Below are 22,504 nucleotides of genomic sequence, written 5' to 3'. Positions count from 1 at the left end.
TTGGGAACGAAACATTACATACGTGGTGCACTTGTGCAGGAGCTAACGCAAAGTCTCGTAGAAATCCCATATCACGTCTTTGAGTACAACGTGGGTCGAGACAACTGGTCGTTAGGTAGAGGACGCGGTGCCTCTCCGCGAAGGAATCAACTTTGCACGGCGCCGCGCCGCCGCCCCGTGTCCACCTGTGCACTCACAGCTTCACGCGCTCTTAGGCTGTTCATAGTGGGGAGTAACTTAGACTAGTAACATATGCCATGTTACTAGTGTAGGTTACTACCTTCATAGTGAGTAGTAACTTATATGTGGTGTAATGCATTGTGTCATTTATTATGTTGTAGACTCATTTTGCCTTGGGGTGTGTGATGTTATGGTAACATAGCTAGTTACCACCTCACTCTCTTTCTTCATTTATTCACATGCCATGTCACCAAAATGTCTTGAGATGTGTGATGTTACTAGCTATGTTACTCCCACTATGAGCAGTCTTAGCCTTCACGCCAGCCCGAGACTTGAGCGTCACAGGCTGTGACTCACAGCTGTTGCTTAACCGACATTTCCAATCGCCTCCTCCATCTATAAAACCGCGACTCCTCCCTCCATCCCAATTCACAAGCCCTAAACATCCGCCAGCAATCAAGTCCTATCTTCTGATCTTCTCCAAATCTCAGGCAAGTCCTTCAGCAACAGCTGCAGCAAGATGGCTCGCTTCGCCGTGGTCGCCGCGATCATCGCGCTCCTCGCCGTCTCTGCCGCCGCGCAGGGCCCCATGCCGGCGCCCAGGATGGCCCCGCTGCCCGCGCCGCCGGCGAGGTCCCCGGCCACCGCCCCTGCACCGGTCGCCACTCCACCTACCGCCGCATCGCCGTCCCCGATGGCATCTCCCCCGGCCCCGCCCATGGAGACCCCGACCGAAGCTCCCTCCGCGGTGACCCCATCCGCAATGACCCCCTCCGCTGTCTCCGCCACACCGGCCGGCGCCCCCAGCGACACCCCCGCGAGCTCCGCCGTCTACACGTCCACCGTCAGCTTCGTCGCCGTCGCCGGCGCGGTCGCCGCCGCCATCGTGTTCTAGATGGAGCGAACACTACTCTGTATTCGTGCTGTTCATATTAGTACGAGAGTACGATTCTTTATTTATTAGAGACAGATCGAGGAGAGGGTTTGACACCGCGTCGCGATGTAACCTTGCTAGTACACATGCATGAGATTATCTTGAATACAGATTCTTTTATTCGTTGCCTTACACCATGGATTGTCTCCTGTACTACTGTGTGAATCTTTTATGAGTTTAGGTATACTCTCACGTAGCGCGAATACGTACCAAAATAGTTTTAGGACAATGAACGTTTTTTTTTTAACATAAGGCCTAAGCCCAGCTTTAAATTAATAAAGCCACAACGGCAGAGTACATGGATGCTGAGAACAGCTTACAACCCAAAGAAGCTACAAGCAAAAACAACAGAGATGAAACACAGCTTGCAACACCAAGGTCCTCTTCAACGATCAGCAGCCCGGCGCCGGTGGAGCTCGAGAGGGAGACAGCAAGTGTGGTGTGACATGGAAAACCCCACGGAATCGAACATCAGCCTCATCCATACCATCGCCGAAGAAGGCTCCCTGCCTCCTCGCCCTGGCTTGAAGGGCGCCGTACCTTCGGCCGATGGAGGTGCTCCCCTGAGCTTGACTGCACACTAACAGCGACGTCCGAGGAAGGAGATCCAAGCACACCGACACCATACCACACACACTGAGAAGCACAGCAGCCCGGAGCTCGAACGCGTCGGAGACGAAGCAGTTGGGTATGCTGGAGAAGAGCACCGGCACACCACCCGCACACACAACCTGCGCCCACAACCTACCCAAACTCCCCAAGATCACGCCTTCAGCAAGGTTAGCGACGCTAAAGCGACATCGCGGTCCAATCCGGGATTAGGTTTTCACCCAGGGAGCAAGGAGGAGGGGGAAGGGACAGAACCTCGACGGTGCCCCCAGCAGGGAAGGCGGCGCCCAAGGACGTCGCCGCCGTCGTGACCGGTACCACCGGTCAGGGATTTCTCCCGGTCGCAGAGTCCCGCCGCCGGCAGCTCGGCCGAACAGGGCCGGGGAGCTTGGACGCCATGAGGAGAGGAGGGGCTAGTACCTTCAGATCTGGCGCTGGCGACCACCGAGGGGGCCCCGAGCCAAGGCCAGCACCCGCCGGCTCCGCGCCGCCCACACGACCGCAGAAGCCAGCCCGCACCCGCGAACACCGCTCGCCGCCAAGCCGGAGTCGCCGCACCACCAGATCAGGGCCGCCGCCCTGAGATCCCGAGCCCCCACCGAGGGGGTCGCCGGCCGAGTCCTCCCGAGCCCACAGCGGAACCAGGTCCGCCATCGACGCCGGAGGAAGAACCGAGCGGCCGCCCCAGCCATGGCGAACCCGGCGCGGAGCTCCTCCATCTATACGCCGCGCGGGGAGCCAGGGGCCCAGATCCCTGCCGCCCCCATCACCGGCGTCGCGAGCTAGGCCCGGCGGCGCCTCAGGGAGCGACGAGGAGGGGGGACGGAGGGGGAAGGAGCGGCGGCGGCGGCTGTTAGGGTTTTCGCCCCCCGGTCGCCTGGAGGAGGCGACGCGAGGGGGGAAACGTTTCTCGTAGGGGTGATTCGCATCCGAATCGGAGCTTATTCTTGCTAGGACAATGGACGTCATATATGATAATAACGAAATAACTTAGTACGATAAAAACAAAGACATATTTGATATACGTAAACTAAGAAACATAACAATAATACCACCTCAATGCCAAAGCTTTACTTTTTTTGTAAAAAGAATAATTTTATAGATTAAGACTTTAAATATCCATCGTGAGCAACTAGGTCTTAATGATCTTTGTCGCTAAAAAAACCCTTCCAATTCACTATCTCAATGAGGTGATAATGTCTTTGATGAAATCATGATGTGTCTTTCAAATATCAAGAAAATCTTTAAATTTTCAATTCTACATGTTTGACGTATTAGAAAAATCTCTATATTAAGATTATCCTGATGAAATATCACAAAGTTATCCTGTATATACTAAGATTCATGATAAATCTCTATATTAGAAATATAGAATCATTGGTATTTATATTGAACTTAGAATATGAGTCTATGTTTCCAGTTCGAAGTCGATTTTACACAATGTTCACTAAAACAAACATAACTTTTTCGCAAAGAGTGTTTTCATGCACGACCACTCAAAATATTCAGGAAAAAAATGTATTCACTAAAAATCAAGGTAGGGTGGCTGTGTCTTGCCCTAGCTAAGGGGAGCTTCGCCCCTGCTTTCCTCCAGCAAATTGCTTCCATAAAAACACGAGTGTGGCATTTCTAATTTTTCTATGTGTGGGTTATCGCGGGACGCCGACTACAATTCAGGATCCAGCCTAAATTTTAGGGTGGGGCAGATTTTAATTAGGCTGGCCCTTTTCTTTTTTTCCTATTTTTTTTCTAGTTGACATATATGGGATGGGTCAAATCTTAGGGTGGGCCCCACCCCACCCTTTTACCCGCTTAGCTCCGCTAGCAAGATAATGAAAAATAAAAACAGACACCACACCACAAATCATGCCTAAGTAATAAACGACACTCATTAGAACGTTCACAACGCCATTAAAGATCCTCGAACGCCAAATTGGTTAGGAATGTCTTCCCAAGTCCAGACACGATTTTGCGTTACAAATATTGGACTAACCGCTCTAATGCAACGGTAACACAATTGGTTATATAACCACGAGACTCACTATGATTTCCTGGTTGGAGATGAAATGGCTTAGAGCATCTCCAGTAGTGTCTCTATGTTTGTGTGTTTTAGGAAATGAAGAAAGAGGTTTACTACTTTTATATTGCTCGTCTCCTTCCATGTCTTATAAATAGTTTTTCATATTAATTTTGCAGTGCATAGGATGAACTGTGAAAAATGATGCAAGGATTGAAATAATCTTGGGACATTAGTATATATAATTCTAACACAATCACTTACATAATAAAAATAGAAACATATTTTGTTATAAGTAGAATATGAAAACATACCAATAGTGTCACCTCAATGGCAAGAGTTGACCTTTCTTTAATAAAAATCTTAGACATGGTGTTATTTCTCCTGGGTGCATATGATTCCTTTATTTAAAATGCATTTCAAACATACTTAAAAATGTTAAAAAATTCAAAACAAAATATTGCGCTTACCTCTCCACGTTGTACGTGTCCACGAAGTTATTTCAGGAAAAAGTGAATTGTTACGTGGCTTGTGTAAAAAAGACAAAATTTGATGCTAACATAAGGCTTTTTGCGAGGCATTTGTTTGTCTTTTTTTGCATAGACCACAAAAAGTATCATTCTATTATGGAACTGTAAGTGAGGACATAGAATGTGGAGATAAACAAGCTAAAAAAATTCTCTGGATTTTTAAATATTTTGAAATTCCTTTTTAGGTAAAGCGAGCATGTGCACCTGGGATCAAAAGTGCATTTCTGAAAAATCTTCTATAACTCTATCGGTCAAGATATTTAAATATCTTGATTGAATCCCACTTTGGTGTTGATGACCTTTGTTCTTAGGAAACCCCTCTCAATTGTTGTCGTCGCCACAATTAAAAGCAGCGCCAACTCAGAGGTGATAATATCGTCGAAAGTACCTTTCAAACAACAAGAAGTCTCTAAATCCTCAATTCTTCACGTATGAATCATGAATAGCTCAAGGTTATCTTGTAGTATATAGTATGACCATGATAATTTTCGATAGTACAAACAATTTTATTCACATTAACCTAGAAAATTATTGTGTTTTTGATACCTAGTCCTATTTTTCGTTCAAAATCAGTTTCACGCAGTGTTTTCTAAAACAAGCATAATTTTCTCGTATAGACTCCGTTTTCGATCTAAAACCATTCGAATTGTTCAGAAAAAACACTTGCATCTGAATGTATCCACCAATATTCAAGGTAAGCCGCCCTACCTTGCCCTATTAGGAGCTTCGCCCCTATGCATACACCCATCTAAGTATCAATTTTTTGGATCTATGCAATCTACAATCAATATAACTTGACATTTTGAAACACATAAACGGGAAGTTCAAAATAATTTAAAGTACATGATTGTAAATTGTTAAATTTAAATTTGAATATGAGTAAATGACATAGTGCATTGCATAACACAAAGTTTAACAAATAATTTTAACAAACATCAATTATTTTTGCCATACCACTTTCATGAATCCTCAAACAAGTAGCCTAGGGTTGTCAATGCACTCCTATGCTTCGACTCTCGGTCCACCCCAAGAAACCTTTAGATCGGTGCTTTCTCTCTTATGTTGGGTCAAATCTTCTTCACATGGACTCATAAGCATAGGAAACATCAGGGCATGCAGTCATAATCCCGCCGAGAGTATTTTGACCCCACAACTTAGTTGGTCCTCGGACAACTGCAAAAAGGGATAGCAACACATTAGATGTCCGTTCTACATTTTTTCTACTCCATGTATACCGGTTTGTTAGGGTATTATATATTTCGAAAAAAAAAATTAATCATTAATTTGGTCAACAAAATATAAGATATATACCACAAAAATTATGTACCACTGTAAATCTTTTCAAATATGAATCCAATGCTACCCGCTGTCGCCCGAACACCATCAAAAATTCTGACAAAGAGGTGGAGAAGTGTCAAACACAAATGGTTTCATGGAGCATTTGAGTAATCGTTTCCTCCCGGTGCAACACCTGTACTTTGCTAGTGAAGTAAAAAAATTCAACACGACTTGTGCAATAATTCAGGTTTTAGTGTTGACGAGTAGTACATGAGCACCACCAACTTGGAAACATACGTGGTGCAGCAGCTAACCCGGCCAAAGTCTCGGTACTAAAACGTGATCCCATCTCACGTCTTGACTGTTTTTTTATTGACGTCTTGACTGTTAAGGGTCGACAACGAGTCTCGAAAAGACGCGGACGCGGTGCCTCTCCGCGAAGTGATCAACTTTGCACGAAAGACGTGTCCACCTGTGCGCTCACAGCCTGGTCTTCACGCGTTCTTAGCCGTGACGCCAGCTCGAGACTTGAACGTCGCAGCTGTTTCTTAACCGACATTTCCAGTCGCCTCCCGCTATAAAATCGCGCTTCCTCCCCTCCATCCCAATTCACAACTCACACCTGACAGTTCTACACACCCAGCCATCATCAAACTCCTCTCTTCTCCAAATCTTTGCCCAGTTCTTCACCATCAACAGCACCAGCAAGATGGCTCGCTTCGCCGTGGTTGCCGCGATCGTCGCCCTCCTCGCCGTCACCGCCGCCGCGCAGGGCCCCATGCCGGCGCCCAGGATGGCCCCGCTCCCCGCGCCCCCGGCGAGGTCCCCGGCCACCGCTCCTGCGCCGGTCGCCACTCCGCCTACCGCCGCGTCGCCCTCGCCGATGGCATCTCCCCCGTCACCACCCATGGAGACCCCGACCGAGGCTCCCTCCGCGATGACACCCTCCGCAATGACCCCCTCCGCTGTCTCTGCCACACCGGCCGGCGCTCCAACTGACACACCCGCGAGCTCCGCCGTCTACACGTCGACTGTCAGCTTCGTCGCCGTCGCCGGCGCGGTTGCCGCCGCCATGGTGTTCTAGATGGAGCCATGGAGGGATGGTCGTGGGACTGATACACCTCTGATCTACCGCCGCCGTTGTTTATACGACTAGATTTTCTTTTCGTGAGACCGGAGAGTGAGAGGCTTGGCATTTGCCATGTTGTACGTGCTTGGACATGCACGAGATTATGTACTTGTACCTACCATTATTAATAGAAATTCTTTCATTTGTTACCTCGTTGATCGCGGCTCCTGGATGCATGTATCTGCTCTCCATCAGCTCATTGTGTCACTCTGTTAACCAACACAAGCCTACAACCGTAAAATGGTCAAGATATTCCTAATCTGCATATCGTTACACTACAACTTAGTATTCAGTATCTTTGCTCTGCTATGTCGAAGTCGATCTTGCGTACTCACACCCGTTAGGTCACGAGGCGTCGCGAACCACAACGGTATGCAGATCCCAGTTTCTTTCTCTGAAATAACAGATTCGAGTTACCGTTCCTTCAGATCTATCGCTCTCCAAAAAAAAAAAAAAGCGCTGAAGATCTGTGCTCTTCTCTCCGCGCAGGCAATGTCACATGGTGGCACGCAGTGTTGGCTGGTTACTTTTGATCTTTCCTTTTTCTTTGCCTCCTGATGCCACGTGACCTGTTTTGGTTTACGCGCGCGCTTCCATTGTGAGATTAGCTGGAAACCTAGGGAATTCTTGCTTTGGCGCATCTCGAAACATTCTGCAAAGATTGGCATAGGCGAAACATGCTTTTGCTTTAGCCTACTTGGAAATCTGTTGCAGGAAAGTCATCGCCTCACTGGATACCACCAGTGATTCAGTATGCTAGGGCCTAGGGGTGCTTACCTGTGTCGATCAACAAAACCAGAAATCAGCCCAGATATTGCTCACATGTCATGGCTACCTGTTTCTTCTTCACTTCTTTCCTTTTCTTTTCTTGAGGAAAAAACATTACCTGTTACTTGGGCAAAATTTTCAGAGATTTTATTTGAGGGTGTTCAGAGATAACCTATGTCAAGCTCTGTTGGATTTTTTCACAACATACCAGTTGGATATCTAAGGCCCATTCAGATAGGGGAAGCGTTCTAAGGTAATTAGCCTACCACAGTTAACTTCTTAAATGGGCCAGGCCAGGCTGTCTAATTGGCCCATTAGACTAGACCCAGTACATGTCACCACGAAAGAAAAGGAATTGAACCGCATCCGCAAGGGTGGAACCTATACACCGACCAAGTCGGTGGCTACCAGCCACCACACACCCCCCCGCGCGGGTGTGGGCCTGGCCCAGTAGTTTTTTTTCGTTTTTCTTTTGTGTTTTCTCTTTCCTTTTTATGTTTTCTTTTCAGTTTTCTTGTTTATATTTAATTTTCAGATAGGAAAAAAAAGAAAAAATCAATTTAAAAAATATTCAAATTCTAAAAATGTTTAAATTCAAAAAATGTTCAAATTTGAAAATCCTAATCTCGATGGGCAGCGGTCCAACAAACCGACCTGGTCTTTGGGGTGTGCGGTGCCCCGTATACGTCGACCAGATCGTTGTATAGACGTCCCTTCCGGGAGAACCTATACAACGCTTAGCAGCATGCCAAACGAAGCATCACCTGAAGCGATTCCAGATGGGCCGACCCATTAGGATCTTGCTGAAAAGAAGTAGTAACATATTTTTCTATGGATATACATGATCCGAGTTATAGCCCATTGGTTCCAAACTTTGTCCACTTCGGCGGAGACCCAAACTCGAATCCTACTATGCACAACCATACTTGAATTTTCCGAACATGAGTGAAAATTTCGAATTTTCCAAATATGAACGAAAATTTGAATCTAAGCAAAAATATTATTTTGAACAAATTAGGAATGTGATCAAAATTTCAAGCTTCAAATCTGAGCAAAAAAATATTTTCAACACATTTTGAACCTAAGAAAATTTTGATTTTCAATAAAATTCAAATCTAAGGTAAAAATAATTTTGAACAAATTTCGAATCTGAGCAAAAAAATAATTTGAACAAATTTCAAATCTGAGCAAAATTTTCCTGAATTTGAATTTATCTCAAATTCGAAAATTTTGAAAATAGAAATAGAAAAAAAAAGAGAAAACCGACTAAACCAGGAAAGAACCAATGAAATTGAAAAAAAAAATGAAAAAACAGCACTCAAACTTCCCAAAATCAATTGAACCATTGGCAGCCTGCGCTATTGAGCTGCAGCCCGAGTCTACCCATTAGCGTGCGGCCCTGCACGTTAATGGGCGTTGTATAGATTTTCCACCGCATCCCTGATATTATATATGGCGCTCACTATTGGCAATGCATCCCTGCCGCCTAGAAGAGCTATGGCCTGGCCCATTAGATAGGTTCTTTTCCTTTTCCTTTTTTCCCTACTTTTCGCTCTTTTTTCTGTTCTGTTTTGTTCTTTGTTTTTTATTTAATTTATTTTCCCTTTTTGTTTTCTCTATGAAAATGTTCAGATTTCAAGAACAAACCATGGTTCGAATATATTTACAGGATTTAAAGTTCGCAAGTTTCTAAAAGTTTGATTCAAAAAAAGGTTCGCAAGTTTCTAAAAGTTTCACCGAATTGAAAAAAAGTTCACAACGTTCAGAAAATCTCATCGATACCCTATTTTATAGTTGAAACCAAGTACCCTCCAGAGATTTTTTTAAAGTATTAGCATTACAAAATCATTGAACAAATTTTACCTATTAATGAGCCTTGATAACGTTAAGTGGCTCCCTTTGGTCACCGGAGCAACATACTGCCGCTTAAAGCGGAATATTGGAGCACCCACTTTTGGACATATACGAGGTGCTGGTGTACATATCTAGATACTCCCTCCTTTTTAAATTAGGATACCTATAGTTTCAGTTAAAGTTAAACTTTTTAAAATTTGAGCAACTGTCTACAGAAAAATATCAACATCTAAAACTTTAAATGCACATAATATGAAAATATATTTCATGATGGGTTTAAAAATATTAATTTAGGATTATAAATGTTGACATTTTTCTGTATAGTTGGTCAAACTATAATCTTTTAACTTTACCCAAATATTATAGGCATCCTTTTTTGGGCTAGAGTGAGTAATAAAGAAATATTCTAGTTCACGCCGGTGTTCATGGGTTAGACGGGCCTGCAACTCACAAATGTTGATGTGGAACTGCCTAAACTTTTAAATCCTTGCACGGTTTGGAATCACAAGTGGGAACCTCTAATTGACACCCTTAGATTGCAAAGGTTCAACAACCTACATTCAATAGGCGCCCTTTTGACCACATTGCGTTCAACAAACTGAGATGCTCACTTACTAGGTTTAGCAACTTATGCAACTTTCCAAATCCTTTCAGATTCCTATGCATGCTCGATTTCTTCATCGAATGCATGGAGCAGTGGTGAGATCAAGAATGTTAAGTTAGAGATGACAAACTCATGTTGATCTTGTTCTAATTAGGTTTCTTGCCATTTTATTCGCTTCAGATCTTTTAATTAGGTATGTATTTAATATGCTCTATTAAATTGATATATCAAGCCAGAACATTTTCTTAACACTTGCTAAGCACGACCCAACAAAAGAACATTTCTAGAAGTACAAAGAATGAACTTCTGTAGGAACATGGTGCCTACAGTTATGCACCAGGTGTGAACACTAAAATGGGAAACATGTTTTTTTGTGCTAACGTGCATGGTGGTGTGTTTGCCATGTATGCAATGTTTAGTGAAGATGTGATGCTATGAGAAAAAACCCTATGTGGTAAAGAAAAAATTACGAAGAACTATATTTATGTTTTATCCAGGTCATATAAAGTCTCCTTTTTTCCACCAATTTCCCATGTATACACAAAGTATGGAAATGTACATTCGTTTCTGGAATATTTTTCTAATTTAAATGTCATATTTTATCCTTTTGCTAATTCTAGGTCAACCAAGAATTACGTTAGTTCTAGGTCGACCCTAGGATCATTTGGTTTACATTGTGATTTGTGCATACGAGAATTGCATGCATTTCTCTTTCCCCCATTACACATGAAGGTGCATATGAAATTGGGTGATGTCATTTGACCGATAATTACTACCATCGTTCCGATAAATAAGCCTTATAAATTTCATAAAAAGTCAAAACTTACTAAGTTTGACCAAAATATAAAGAATAAAATATAATAATGTACAACATAAGAAAAAGATTTTAAAAATATCTCTTACGGTTTATCTAGTAATATCTATTTCTTATCATAAATGTTTATATATATTTTTATAGCATGGTCAAATTTAGAGGATGTTGAATTTTGGTTAAATTTATAAGTCTTATTAATTGAAACGGAGGGAAGTAAGTTAGCTTTAGGTTGACGGTAATGGTGTCTCATGTTTTAAACTGGTTACCTATGCACTTGAGCTCACCTACGATTTTCCCATTTCATGAGCATAACCCAAGATAGTCGTTCTGTTTTCTGGAAAAATATAGCCATACCCTGTGCCAATACTCGAATGCATATATATTTGCTTTTAGAGAAGAACTGGTATAAGATCAATCAAACATTGATGGGTCAACATGCTAGAATCCTATCACAGTTCAACACTTCAAAAATTGTGAATGTCGATTCACATTTCTGGTAAATGGTCATCCCACAGTTCCCTCGAGCGTCGATCATGTAGGTGTCCGGTAGTAAAACCTAGCCGCCAACTCCCGACCGTTCCCTCCCGGCTGGCATTCCTCCCCTTCCTCCGCCGAAGGGTGATGCCGGGCGAAGCCTACATGGCTCAATGGTGGTGCGGCCCTAGGTATCGGATCTGGTGAGGGCACCGCGATGTGGTGAGCATTGCAGCGAACGACATGGTGACAATGATCTTAGGGTGAACGTTGTAGCGGCATTGCGGCCCTACGCAAGCTGTAGATCCTGGTGCTCCTATGGTAACCTTGGGGGTTTGCCTTGCCCAGATTTGGCCATCCATGCCATGGATCTGGCCGGTAGGTGGTTGCTACGTGGTTGGCTGCGACAAGGCTATGCATGGTGGATAACCTCAACACCGCGGCAGCAACGAGGAGTTGTTGTGTTAGCAGCAAGGCTTGCGCAGCCACGTTATTGGATTCAAGGTGCTAAATCGAGGTCTGATGGGCACGGGAATTGGTGCGAGGCTCCAGACAAAAGTCCTGTCCAATTTCTAGCTATATATGACGATGGCTCCGGGAAATTTTTTTCTCCACATGGGGGCGTTGCCGAGGACACCGGCATCTCCCTCACCATTAGGGTCTTGTATTTGGTGTGAAAAAACGATGTCCAGCTTGCTGGACCACGATAGTGGCGTCGTCGATGCCGCTTCTTCGTTGAAGACATTGCTTCAAAGACACGACTTGGTGGGCATATTGCTTTCGATGGTGGGCCATTTCGGTGTTTTTCGTTGCACAAAACTTAATTTTATAGGGCACAATCATACCATAATTGGTGCTTTCAAGATGGAGGTTTCGACAAGACCAACAAGGTCCCGCCATTCATTTACCAACTCTTCTAGGTGCAAAGGGCAGAAGGTCCCTCAGCTAAAGCAATCTTGAAGAAGTGCTCCTTCTTTAGAGTTGCCCAACATTGGCCGAGAAACGGTCCTGAGGCTCTTGGTGAATAAGGCGAGTCATTTTGAAGATGAATCTTGAGTCAGTAGTATAGAACATGCCTTTTAACGCCCCATGGTCCACGGAGACCCTTTCCGTGTGTGTTAGGGATGTTCGCTGATGCCCCCGAAAATCGAACGTTTGCAGGTCCTCCACATGCCCGCGTCATGAAATCATCACACACGGTAAACAATAGATAAACCGTATGCGACATCGCCAAACGCTTTCAAGGTCAATAGTGTGCGTTATTTTATATTTGCAAACCATTTATTTCATCAAAGTGTATACTATACTATTCCTCTTCCATCTACTAGTGGAAATGCCACGGGTCCATAATAGGCCCAATATGTACTAGTGTAAGTTTATCCTATTTTTGAGTGTGTGTAACTGAAAAGTTTTATTAATATATAACTTAGTATCTTTAACCCAAGGACGGGCTACTCAAACTTTTCATTATTTATGTGATTTATTTCCATGAACTAGCCATGTTAATAAATTGCTGAATGTGGCACACGATTTCATCGGAGTACACTATCACGCAGGATTTATTACTGAAGGAGATATGCCCTAGAGGCAATAATAAAAGTAGTTATTATATCTCTATGTTTATGATAAATGTTTATATGTCATGCTATAATTGTATTAACCGAAACATTAGTACATGTGTGATATGTAGACAACAAGAAGTCCCTAGTATGCCTCTTAAACTAGCTTGTTGATTAATGGATGATTAGTTTCATAATCATGAACATTGGATGTTATTAATAACAAGGTTATATCATTATATGAATGATGTAATGGACACACCCAATTAAGCGTAGCATAAGATCTCGTCATTAAGTTATTTGCTATAAGCTTTCAATACATAGTTACCTAGTCCTTATGACCATGAGATCATGTAAATCACTTATACTTGGAAAGGTACTTTGATTACACCAAACACCACTGCGTAAATGGGTGGTTATAAAGGTGGGATTAAGTATCCGGAAAGTATGAGTTGAGGCATATGGATCAACGAGTGGGATTTGTCCATCCCGATGACGGATAGATATACTCATGGGCCCTCTCGGTGGAATGTCGTCTAATGTCCTGCAAGCATATGAATGAGTTCATAAGAGACCACATACCACGGTACGAGTAAAGAGTACTTGTCAGGAGACGAGGTTGAACAAGGTATAGAGTGATACCGAAGATCAAACCTCGGACAAGTAAAATATCGCGAGACAAAGGGAATTGGTAATGTTTGTGAATGGTTCATTCGATCACTAAAGTCATCGTTGAATATGTGGGAGCCATTATGGATCTCCGGATCCCGCTATTGGTTATTGGTCGGAGTGAGTACTCAACCATGTCCGCATAGTTCTCGAACCGTAGGGTGACACACTTAAAGTTGGATGTTGAAATGGTAGTTCTTGAATATGGAATGAAGTTGGAATATTTGTTCGGAGTCCCGGATGTGATCCCGGACATCACGAGGAGTTCCGGAATGGTCCGGAGAATAAGATTCATATATAGGATGTCATTTTATGTGAATAAAATGTCGCGGAAGGTTCTATGGAAGGTTCTAGAAGGTTCTAGAAAAGTCCGGAAGAAACCACCAAGGAAGGTGGAGTCCACAAGGGACTCCACCTCCATGGCCGGCCAGCCCTAGTGGGGGTGGAGTCCCAAGTGGACTCCACCATAGGGGGCCGGCCACCCCCACATGGGAGGTGGGAATCCCACCTTTGGGTGGGAGTCCTAGTTGGGCTAGGTTTGCCCCCTCCTATGGAAGGTTTTGGTTTCGGGTCTTATTCGAAGACTTGGACACCAACACTTGGGATCCACCTATATAATGAGGGGCCAAGGGAGGGGGCCGGCCACCCCTAAGACCATAGCTTGGCCGCCCCCCCTTGAGTGGCCGGCCACCCCCTCCCAAACCCTAGCTTTGCTCCTCCACTTCATATTGCCCGGTTTGCTTAGCGAAGCTCCGCCGAACTTCTACACCGCCACCGACACCACGCCGTCGTGCCGTCGGATTCAAGAGGAGCTACTACTTCCGCTGCCCGCTGGAACGGGGAGGTGGACGTCGTCTTCATCAACAACCGAACGTGTGACCGAGTACGGAGGTGCTGCCCGTTCGTGGCGCCGGAACCGATCGTGATCAAGATCTTCTACGCGCTTTTGCAAGCGGCAAGTGAACGTCTACCGCAGCAACAAGAGCCTCATCTTGTAGGCTTTGGAATCTCTTCAAGGGTGAGACTCAATACCCCCTCGTTGCTACCGTCTTCTAGATTGCATCTTGGCTTGGATTGCGTGTTCGCGGTAGGAAAATTTTTGTTTTCTATGCAACGTTATCCTACAGAGTGGTATCGAGCCGTGTCTATGCATAGATGGTTGCACGAGTAGAACACAATGGTTTGTGGGCGTTGATGCTCTTGTTATCTTTAGTTGAGTACTTTGCATCTTTATGGCATAGTGGGATGAAGCGGCTCGGACTAACTTTACATGACCACGTTCATGAGACTTGTTCCTCATTCGACATGCAACTTGTATTGCATAAGAGGCTTTGCGGGTGTCTGTCTCTCCTACTATAGTAAAGATTCAATTTACTCTTCTATTGACAACATTAGTATCAACGTTGTGGTTCATGTTCGTAGGTAGATTAGATCTATATCGAAAACCCTAAACCACGTAAAATATGCAAACCAAATTAGAGAGCGTCTAACTTGTTTTTGCAGGGTTTGGTGATGTGATATGGCCATAATGTGATGATGAATATGTATGAGATGATCATTATTGTATTATGGCAACCGGCAGGAGCCTTATGGTTGTCTTTAAATTTCATGTTGAGTAGTATTTCAAAGTAGTTGTAATAGTTGCTACATGGAGGACAATCATGAAGACGGCGCCATTGACCTTGGTGCTTCGCCGACGATGATGGAGATCATGCCCGAAGATGATGGAGATCATATCCGTGCTTTGGAGATGAAGATCAAAGGCGCAAAGACAAAAGGGCCATATCATATCACATATGAACTGCATGTGATGTTAATCCTTTTATGCATCTTATTTTGCTTAGATCGCGACGGTAGCATTATAAGATGATCCCTCACTAAAATCTCAAGATAATAAAGTGTTCATCCTTAGTAGCACCGTTGCCAAGACTTGTCGTTTCGAAGCATCTCGTGATGATCGGGTGTGATAGAATCAACAAGTGCATACAACGGGTGCAAGCCAGCTTTGCACATGCGGATACTAAGGTGGCCTTGACGAGCCTAGCATGTACAGACATGGTCTCGGAACACGTGATACCGAAAGGTAGAGCATGAATCATATGATTGATATGATGAACACTTTGAGTGTTCGCCATTGAAATTACACCTTGTCTCGTGATGGAGCGAGCTACTGACTTATTGGAAATCATACATACCGATGTGTGCGGACCAATGAGTGTAGCATCGCGCGGTGGTTATCGTTATGTTCTAACCTTCACAGATGATCTGAGTAGATATGGGTATATCTATTTCATGAAACATAAATCCGAAACTTTCGAGAAGTTTAAGGAATTTCAAAGTGAAGTAGAAAATCAACGTAACAAGAAGATAAAATTTCTACGATCCGATCGTGGAGGTGAATATCTGAGTTATGAGTTTGGCATGCATTTAAAGAAATGCGGAATACTTTCACAATTGACACCGCCGGGAACACCACAACGAAACGGTGTATCCGAACGTCGTAATCGAACTCTCTTAGATATGGTTCGTTCTATGATGTCTCTTACCGATTTGCCATTATCATTTTGGAGTTATGCATTAGAGACAGCCGCATTCACTTTAAATAGAGCACCATCAAAATCCGTAGAAACGACACCGTATGAATTATGGTTTAATAAGAAACCTAAGCTCGTCGTTCCTGAAAGTTTGGGGTTGCGAAGCCTATGTAAAGAAGTTACAACCGGACAAGCTAGAACCCAAAGCGGAGAAATGCGTCTTCATAGGATACCCTAAGGAAACTATAGGGTATACTTTCTATCACAAATCCGAAGGCAAAATATTTGTTGCAAAGAACGGAACCTTTCTTGAGAAAGAATTTCTCACTAAAGAAGTGACTCGGAAGAAAAGTAGAACTCGATGAGATTAATGAATCTATACTCGTTGATCGAATAGCGCAAGATCGGAAGTTGTACCTGTACCGCCTACACCGGCAACAGAGGAAGCTAATGATAATGATCATGAAACTTCGAACGAGGAAACTACCGAACCTCGCAGATCGACAAGGGAACGTGCCACTCCCGATTGGTATGATCCTTGTCTAAATGTCATGATTGTGGATAACAATGATGAGGACCCTGCGACGTATGAAGAAGCAATGATGAGCCCAGATTCCAACAAATGGCAAGAAGCCATGAAATCCGAAATGGGATCCATGTATGATAACAAAGTATGGACTTTGGTAGACTTACCCGATAGCCGAAAGGTCTGTCGAGAATAAATGGATCTTCAAGAGAAAACAGATGCCGATGGTAATATTATCGTCTATAAAGCTCGACTTGTCGCAAAGGGTTTCCGACAAATTCAAGGAGTTGACTACGATGAGACTTTCTCACTCGTGGCGAAGCTAAAATCTGTGAGGATTTTGTTAGCAATAGCTGCATTTTTCGATTATGAGATTTGGCGGATGGATGTCAAAACGGCGTTCCTTAATGGAGACATTGAGGAAGAGTTGTATATGGTACAACCCAAAGGTTTTGTCGATCCTAAAAATGCTGACAAAGTATGCAAACTTCAGCGTTCAATCTATGGACCGAAGCAAGCATCAAGAAGTTGGAACCGACGCTTTGATAAGGTGATCAAAGACTTTGGGTTTATACAAGTGTCATGGAGAGGCCTGTATTTACAAGAAAGTGAGTGGGAGCTCTGTAGCATTCCTGATATTATATGTAGATGACATATTATTAATTGGGAATGATATAGAACTATTAAGCAGGGTAAAAGGTTATTTGAATAATAGTTTTTCAATGAAAGACCTTGGTGAAGCATCGTATATATTAGGCATCAAGATTTATAGAGATAGATCAAGACGCCTAATAGGGCTATCGCAGAGTACATATCCGGACAAGATTCTAAAGAAATTTAGAATGGACGAAAGTAAGAAAGGATTCTTACCTATGTTACTAGTGCAAGGTCTTGAGTAAGACTCAAGGACCGGCTACGACAGATGAAAGAGAAAGGATGAGTAATATCCCCTATGCCTCGGCAAGTAGGATCTATCATGTATGCCATGCTATGTACTAGACCGGATATAGCACATGCCGTTAGTTTGACTAGCAGATATCAAAGTGATCCAGGAATGGAACACTCGGACAGCGGTCAAGAATATCCTGAAGTACTTGAAAAGAACTAAGGATATGTTTCTTTGTTATGGAGGTGACCAAGAGCTCGTTGTAAATGGTTACACCGATGCAAGTTGGAACACCGATCCCGATGACTCTAAGTCACAATCCGGGTACGTGTTTATATTGAATGGTGCTGCAAGAAGTCGGGCAAGCTCGGCAGAGTGCACGGTGGCGAAGTCTTCAACGGAATCGAGTACATAGCGGCTTCGGAGGCTTCATCAGAAGCGGTATGGATGAAGAGGTTCATTGTAGAGCTCGGTGTGGTTCCTAGTGCATTGGACCCATTAATCATTTACTGTGATAACATGGGTGCCATCGCCAATGCACAAGAGCCAAGGTCACACAAGAGGCTGAAGCATATCAAGCTGCGTTACCACTCGATTCGCGAGTACATCGAAGATGGAGAAGTAAAGATTTGCAAAGTACACACCGATCCGAATGTAGCAGATCCGTTGACTAAAGCTCTCCCTAGGGCAAAGCATGACCAACACCTGAATGCCATGGGTGTTAGGTATATTACAATGTAATCTAGATTATTGACTCTAGTGCAAGTGGGAGATCGAAGGAGATATGCCCTAGAGGCAATAATAAAAGTAGTTATTATATCTCTATGTTTATGATAAATGTTTATATGTCATGCTATAATTGTATTAACCGAAACATTAGTACATGTGTGATATGTAGACAACAAGAAGTCCCTAGTATGCCTCTTAAACTAGCTTGTTGATTAATGGATGATTAGTTTCATAATCATGAACATTGGATGTTATTAATAACAAGGTTATATCATTATATGAATGATGTAATGGACACACCCAATTAAGCGTAGCATAAGATCTCGTCATTAAGTTATTTGCTATAAGCTTTCAATACATAGTTACCTAGTCCTTATGACCATGAGATCATGTAAATCACTTATACCGGAAAGGTACTTTGATTACACCAAACACCACCGCGTAAATGGGTGGTTATAAAGGTGGGATTAAGTATCCGGAAAGTATGAGTTGAGGCATATGGATCAACAAAGGGATTTGTCCATCCCGATGACTGGATAGATATACTCTGGGCCCTCTCGGTGGAATGTCGTCTAATGTCTTGCAAGCATATGAATGAGTTCATAAGAGACCACATACCACGGTACGAGTAAAGAGTACTTGTCAAGAGACGAGGTTGAACAAGGTATAGAGTGATACCGAAGATCAAACCTCGGACAAGTAAAATATCGCGAGACAAAGGGAATTGGTAATGTTTGTGAATGGTTCATTCGATCACTAAAGTCATCGTTGAATATGTGGGAGCCATTATGGATCTCCGGATCCCGCTATTGGTTATTGGTCGGAGTGAGTACTCAACCATGTCCGCATAGTTCTCGAACCGTAGGGTGACACACTTAAAGTTGGATGTTGAAATGGTAGTTCTTGAATATGGAATGAAGTTGGAATATTTGTTCGGAGTCCCGGATGTGATCCCGGACATCACGAGGAGTTCCGGAATGGTCCGGAGAATAAGATTCATATATAGGATGTCATTTTATGTGAATAAAATGTCGCGGAAGGTTCTATGGAAGGTTCTAGAAGGTTCTAGAAAAGTCCGGAAGAAACCACCAAGGAAGGTGGAGTCCACAAGGGACTCCACCTCCATGGCCGGCCAGCCCTAGTGGGGGTGGAGTCCCAAGTGGACTCCACCATAGGGGCCGGCCACCCCCACATGGGAGGTGGGAATCCCACCTTTGGGTGGGAGTCCTAGTTGGGCTAGGTTTGCCCCCTCCTATGGAAGGTTTTGGTTTCGGGTCTTATTCGAAGACTTGGACACCAACACTTGGGATCCACCTATATAATGAGGGGCCAAGGGAGGGGGCCGGCCACCCCTAAGACCATAGCTTGGCCGCCCCCTTGAGTGGCCGGCCACCCCTCCCAAACCCTAGCTTTGCTCCTCCACTTCATATTGCCCGGTTTGCTTAGCGAAGCTCCGCCGAACTTCTACACCGCCACCGACACCACGCCGTCGTGCCGTCGGATTCAAGAGGAGCTACTACTTCCGCTGCCCGCCGGAACGGGGAGGTGGACGTCGTCTTCATCAACAACCGAACGTGTGACCGAGTACGGAGGTGCTGCCCGTTCGTGGCGCCGGAACCGATCGTGATCAAGATCTTCTACGCGCTTTTGCAAGCGGCAAGTGAACGTCTACCGCAGCAACAAGAGCCTCATCTTGTAGGCTTTGGAATCTCTTCAAGGGTGAGACTCAATACCCCCTCGTTGCTACCGTCTTCTAGATTGCATCTTGGCTTGGATTGCGTGTTCGCGGTAGGAAAATTTTTGTTTTCTATGCAACGTTATCCTACAATTACTACGAGCCTTGGTGACATGTTTATTGGCATACAATTCATGGAATGTGAACTGTATGAGATTATGTCCACCGGAACCGTTTCGTGCATTGGAATCATCTTACGATTAAATTTGAGCAAATGCATCAATTAAAAATATTCATTAATCTTTCTGTCAATTCACATCATATTACATTTTACAATTTCGCACTGATCAAATGTAATCATGTTCACATCGACACACTACTATAAAATATTTCGGTTACGACACTCACAACCTCTCTTTCCTACCGTGTTCCACAATTCTGCACCACAACCTCCAATGGCAGCCATACCACCCTCCCACTTGTACCAATTCGAAGAGAAGGGCATGCTCATCAAAGTAAGATTCACCCTCTGTGCAGCGAGGCTGGAGAAGTTGATCCACCAAGTCAAGGAGTAGTTCCTCAATGCCACGCCGATCAATTGCGTTGGTCTAGATTGTGAGTATGGGGATGCGAAGAGGAATCCGAGGAGGAGTGATCTTCCACCATAGCAGAGTTAGCGTGCCGAACGTTGTGCAACTTTCTCCAAAGTACCGAACCGACACTTAGAACCGGTTTCATCTATAGTTCTCAGACGGTTCTCCTATCCGGTTTGAGGGGTTGTCTCTAAGTAGCGAATTTGTACTAGTGCTCGTCTTCCAAATAGTGCATGTTGATGTAAAGTCGGAGGCCTTAATTAAGCGGATTCCTTAGCAACAATTCCATCATGTTCTGTGGTGCCTCCATTGCCAACGATGTCCGTATGCTCAGTACTACGACACCAACATTCTGGTAGTGATCGACCTCCAGCAGGAGATCCCGAACCCAACGTCAAGCACCTTCCTTCTCTATATTCTTTGTCCAATGCTTACATTGTGACAAAGTTTTCAAAGAAGCATCCCGCGATAGTAGCCATCAGACACGATGGATGGGCCAACTTTCCACTAGGCTACGATCATATCAAGTATGCCGCTCTGGATGCTCGCCTCGACTTTGAGATAGCTAGGAGGGGCTGGCAGCTAGTTGGATACAACAACCATGTGGATCGTCTCAATGTGGTTCCACTATAGAATAGGTCTATGATGCAATGACCCATCCGATTAAAAGAATTATATATTTTGAATGAAGCTATATATGAATGAAGTAATATCATCATACATGGTTTTGTTTGACAAAAATCGTGTGCGATTTTGTACAGACAATTAGCACTATACTTGCAGATCACACACATTGTTCTTCAAAAACAAAACCGTGTGCTATGATATAGTTATTAGCACCATCCTTGCACATCACATACGCTGCTGCACTAACAAAACCGTGTGCTATGTTGTACGAAAAGTTAGCCCTATCCTTAAATACCCAGTTCATTCCTTTAGGAGCCCACCGGATCTAATGACAGTGACACCACAGATTCATACAAGGTACAATTTGTTGACTTAATTAGGGATACTTCTAGTTTGGGATTTGGATTTTCTCCTTCCAATTTGTTCCATATTTTTGAATATTCTAGCTTCCCTGTTGGGACCGTGAGGATCTGCATGTCAAATTAAAGCTATGTCTTGAAGTGATGAACACTGCAGTCGGGGAGAAGAAGAAAGCAAAGGGAAAAAAAAAGCAAAGATGTTTGAAGAAGAGAAGATGAAGATAGAACTATGTTTGGCAGATATTTTTCATAGACAGAAAATTAAGGCAGAGGAACGCAAATTGAAGATGAAAAAGATTAGAAAAACATGACATTTCATTGAAAAAAAGGATGCATTATGTTTTGGTTGATGTAGCAATTCTAGTAGGTGTTGTAGTAACACTTTCGAGTTTATCTAGGTTTATCTATGTGCAAGTACTAGAAAATTCTAGAAATCCTCATATGTGAATAGTTGAAATATTGTATTGGGTTAAAACTTGAAAATAAAGAATTGTGGGAAAAAGTATCGCACATGATTGTTTCCTACAAACCCGTTTCTAATAGCTATATAACAGTTTCTTAAGCTAAGCGTGTGCGAAATAAAAACCAATAACCTTTCTTGTATAAATAAGAGCCAAAAACCTTATCTGCCTCAGTCCACTCCACAACCGCACCCATTTAGGAGCACGACTGATCCTAGAAAAACTCACCTGGTTGATAAGAAATAAGCTAAGCTTCCTGTCGGACGTCTTCCTCGCTGGAATGCCGATGACCTCCCAACTGGCACGTTATCCATGGAGTCTCGGTGTCGTTGCCTATTCGAGGGTACCTCGGAGGAGGGATCCTCGTGAGGAGGAGAAGATGTAGGGGCCATCGAGCAGAGAGTCCTCGGGACGGTGATACGCAATTTACCCAGCTTCGGAACACCTGCACGATGAAAAAACCTACTGCTACTTGTCTGGAATTATCTGGGCGCTTTCGCATTGTTACAATGAGTTGTGGTTGTGTCTCTAGGGCTCCCGGGATCCGGCTTATAAAGGCGCCAGGATCTAAGGTTTACACCTAGAGTCCTAGCCGGAATACAAGTCGCCTAACTACGGAATATTATATTGTCTTGCACGTCAATGATCCGCCTTCCCTTATACGCCGTACTGGATCCGGCTACCCCTGATGGGCC

At 43.8% G+C, this 22,504-nt stretch overlaps 2 protein-coding genes across 2 annotated transcripts; both read left to right on the top strand.

Moving 5' to 3' along the window:
• The first annotated feature begins 623 nt into the window (after window positions 1-623).
• On the top strand, window positions 624-1,145 carry LOC124698429 (arabinogalactan protein 1-like). The gene has a single exon (XM_047230915.1). It carries the CDS (start codon window positions 701-703, stop codon window positions 1,073-1,075), a length of 375 nt encoding a protein of 124 aa, XP_047086871.1. The 5' UTR covers window positions 624-700; the 3' UTR covers window positions 1,076-1,145.
• Window positions 1,146-6,174: 5,029 nt separating this feature from the next.
• On the top strand, window positions 6,175-6,826 carry LOC124696348 (arabinogalactan protein 1-like). Its single transcript, XM_047229087.1, has one exon. The coding sequence runs from the start codon at window positions 6,258-6,260 to the stop codon at window positions 6,630-6,632; it is 375 nt and encodes a 124-aa protein (XP_047085043.1). The 5' UTR covers window positions 6,175-6,257; the 3' UTR covers window positions 6,633-6,826.
• Window positions 6,827-22,504: the final 15,678 nt, after the last annotated feature.

The sequence above is a fragment of the Lolium rigidum genome, chromosome 3, assembly GCF_022539505.1.
Source record: "Lolium rigidum isolate FL_2022 chromosome 3, APGP_CSIRO_Lrig_0.1, whole genome shotgun sequence".
Taxonomy (NCBI): domain Eukaryota; kingdom Viridiplantae; phylum Streptophyta; class Magnoliopsida; order Poales; family Poaceae; genus Lolium; species Lolium rigidum.
Note: the sequence above shows the minus strand (reverse complement) of the source record. Positions and strands in the feature narration are given on the sequence as shown.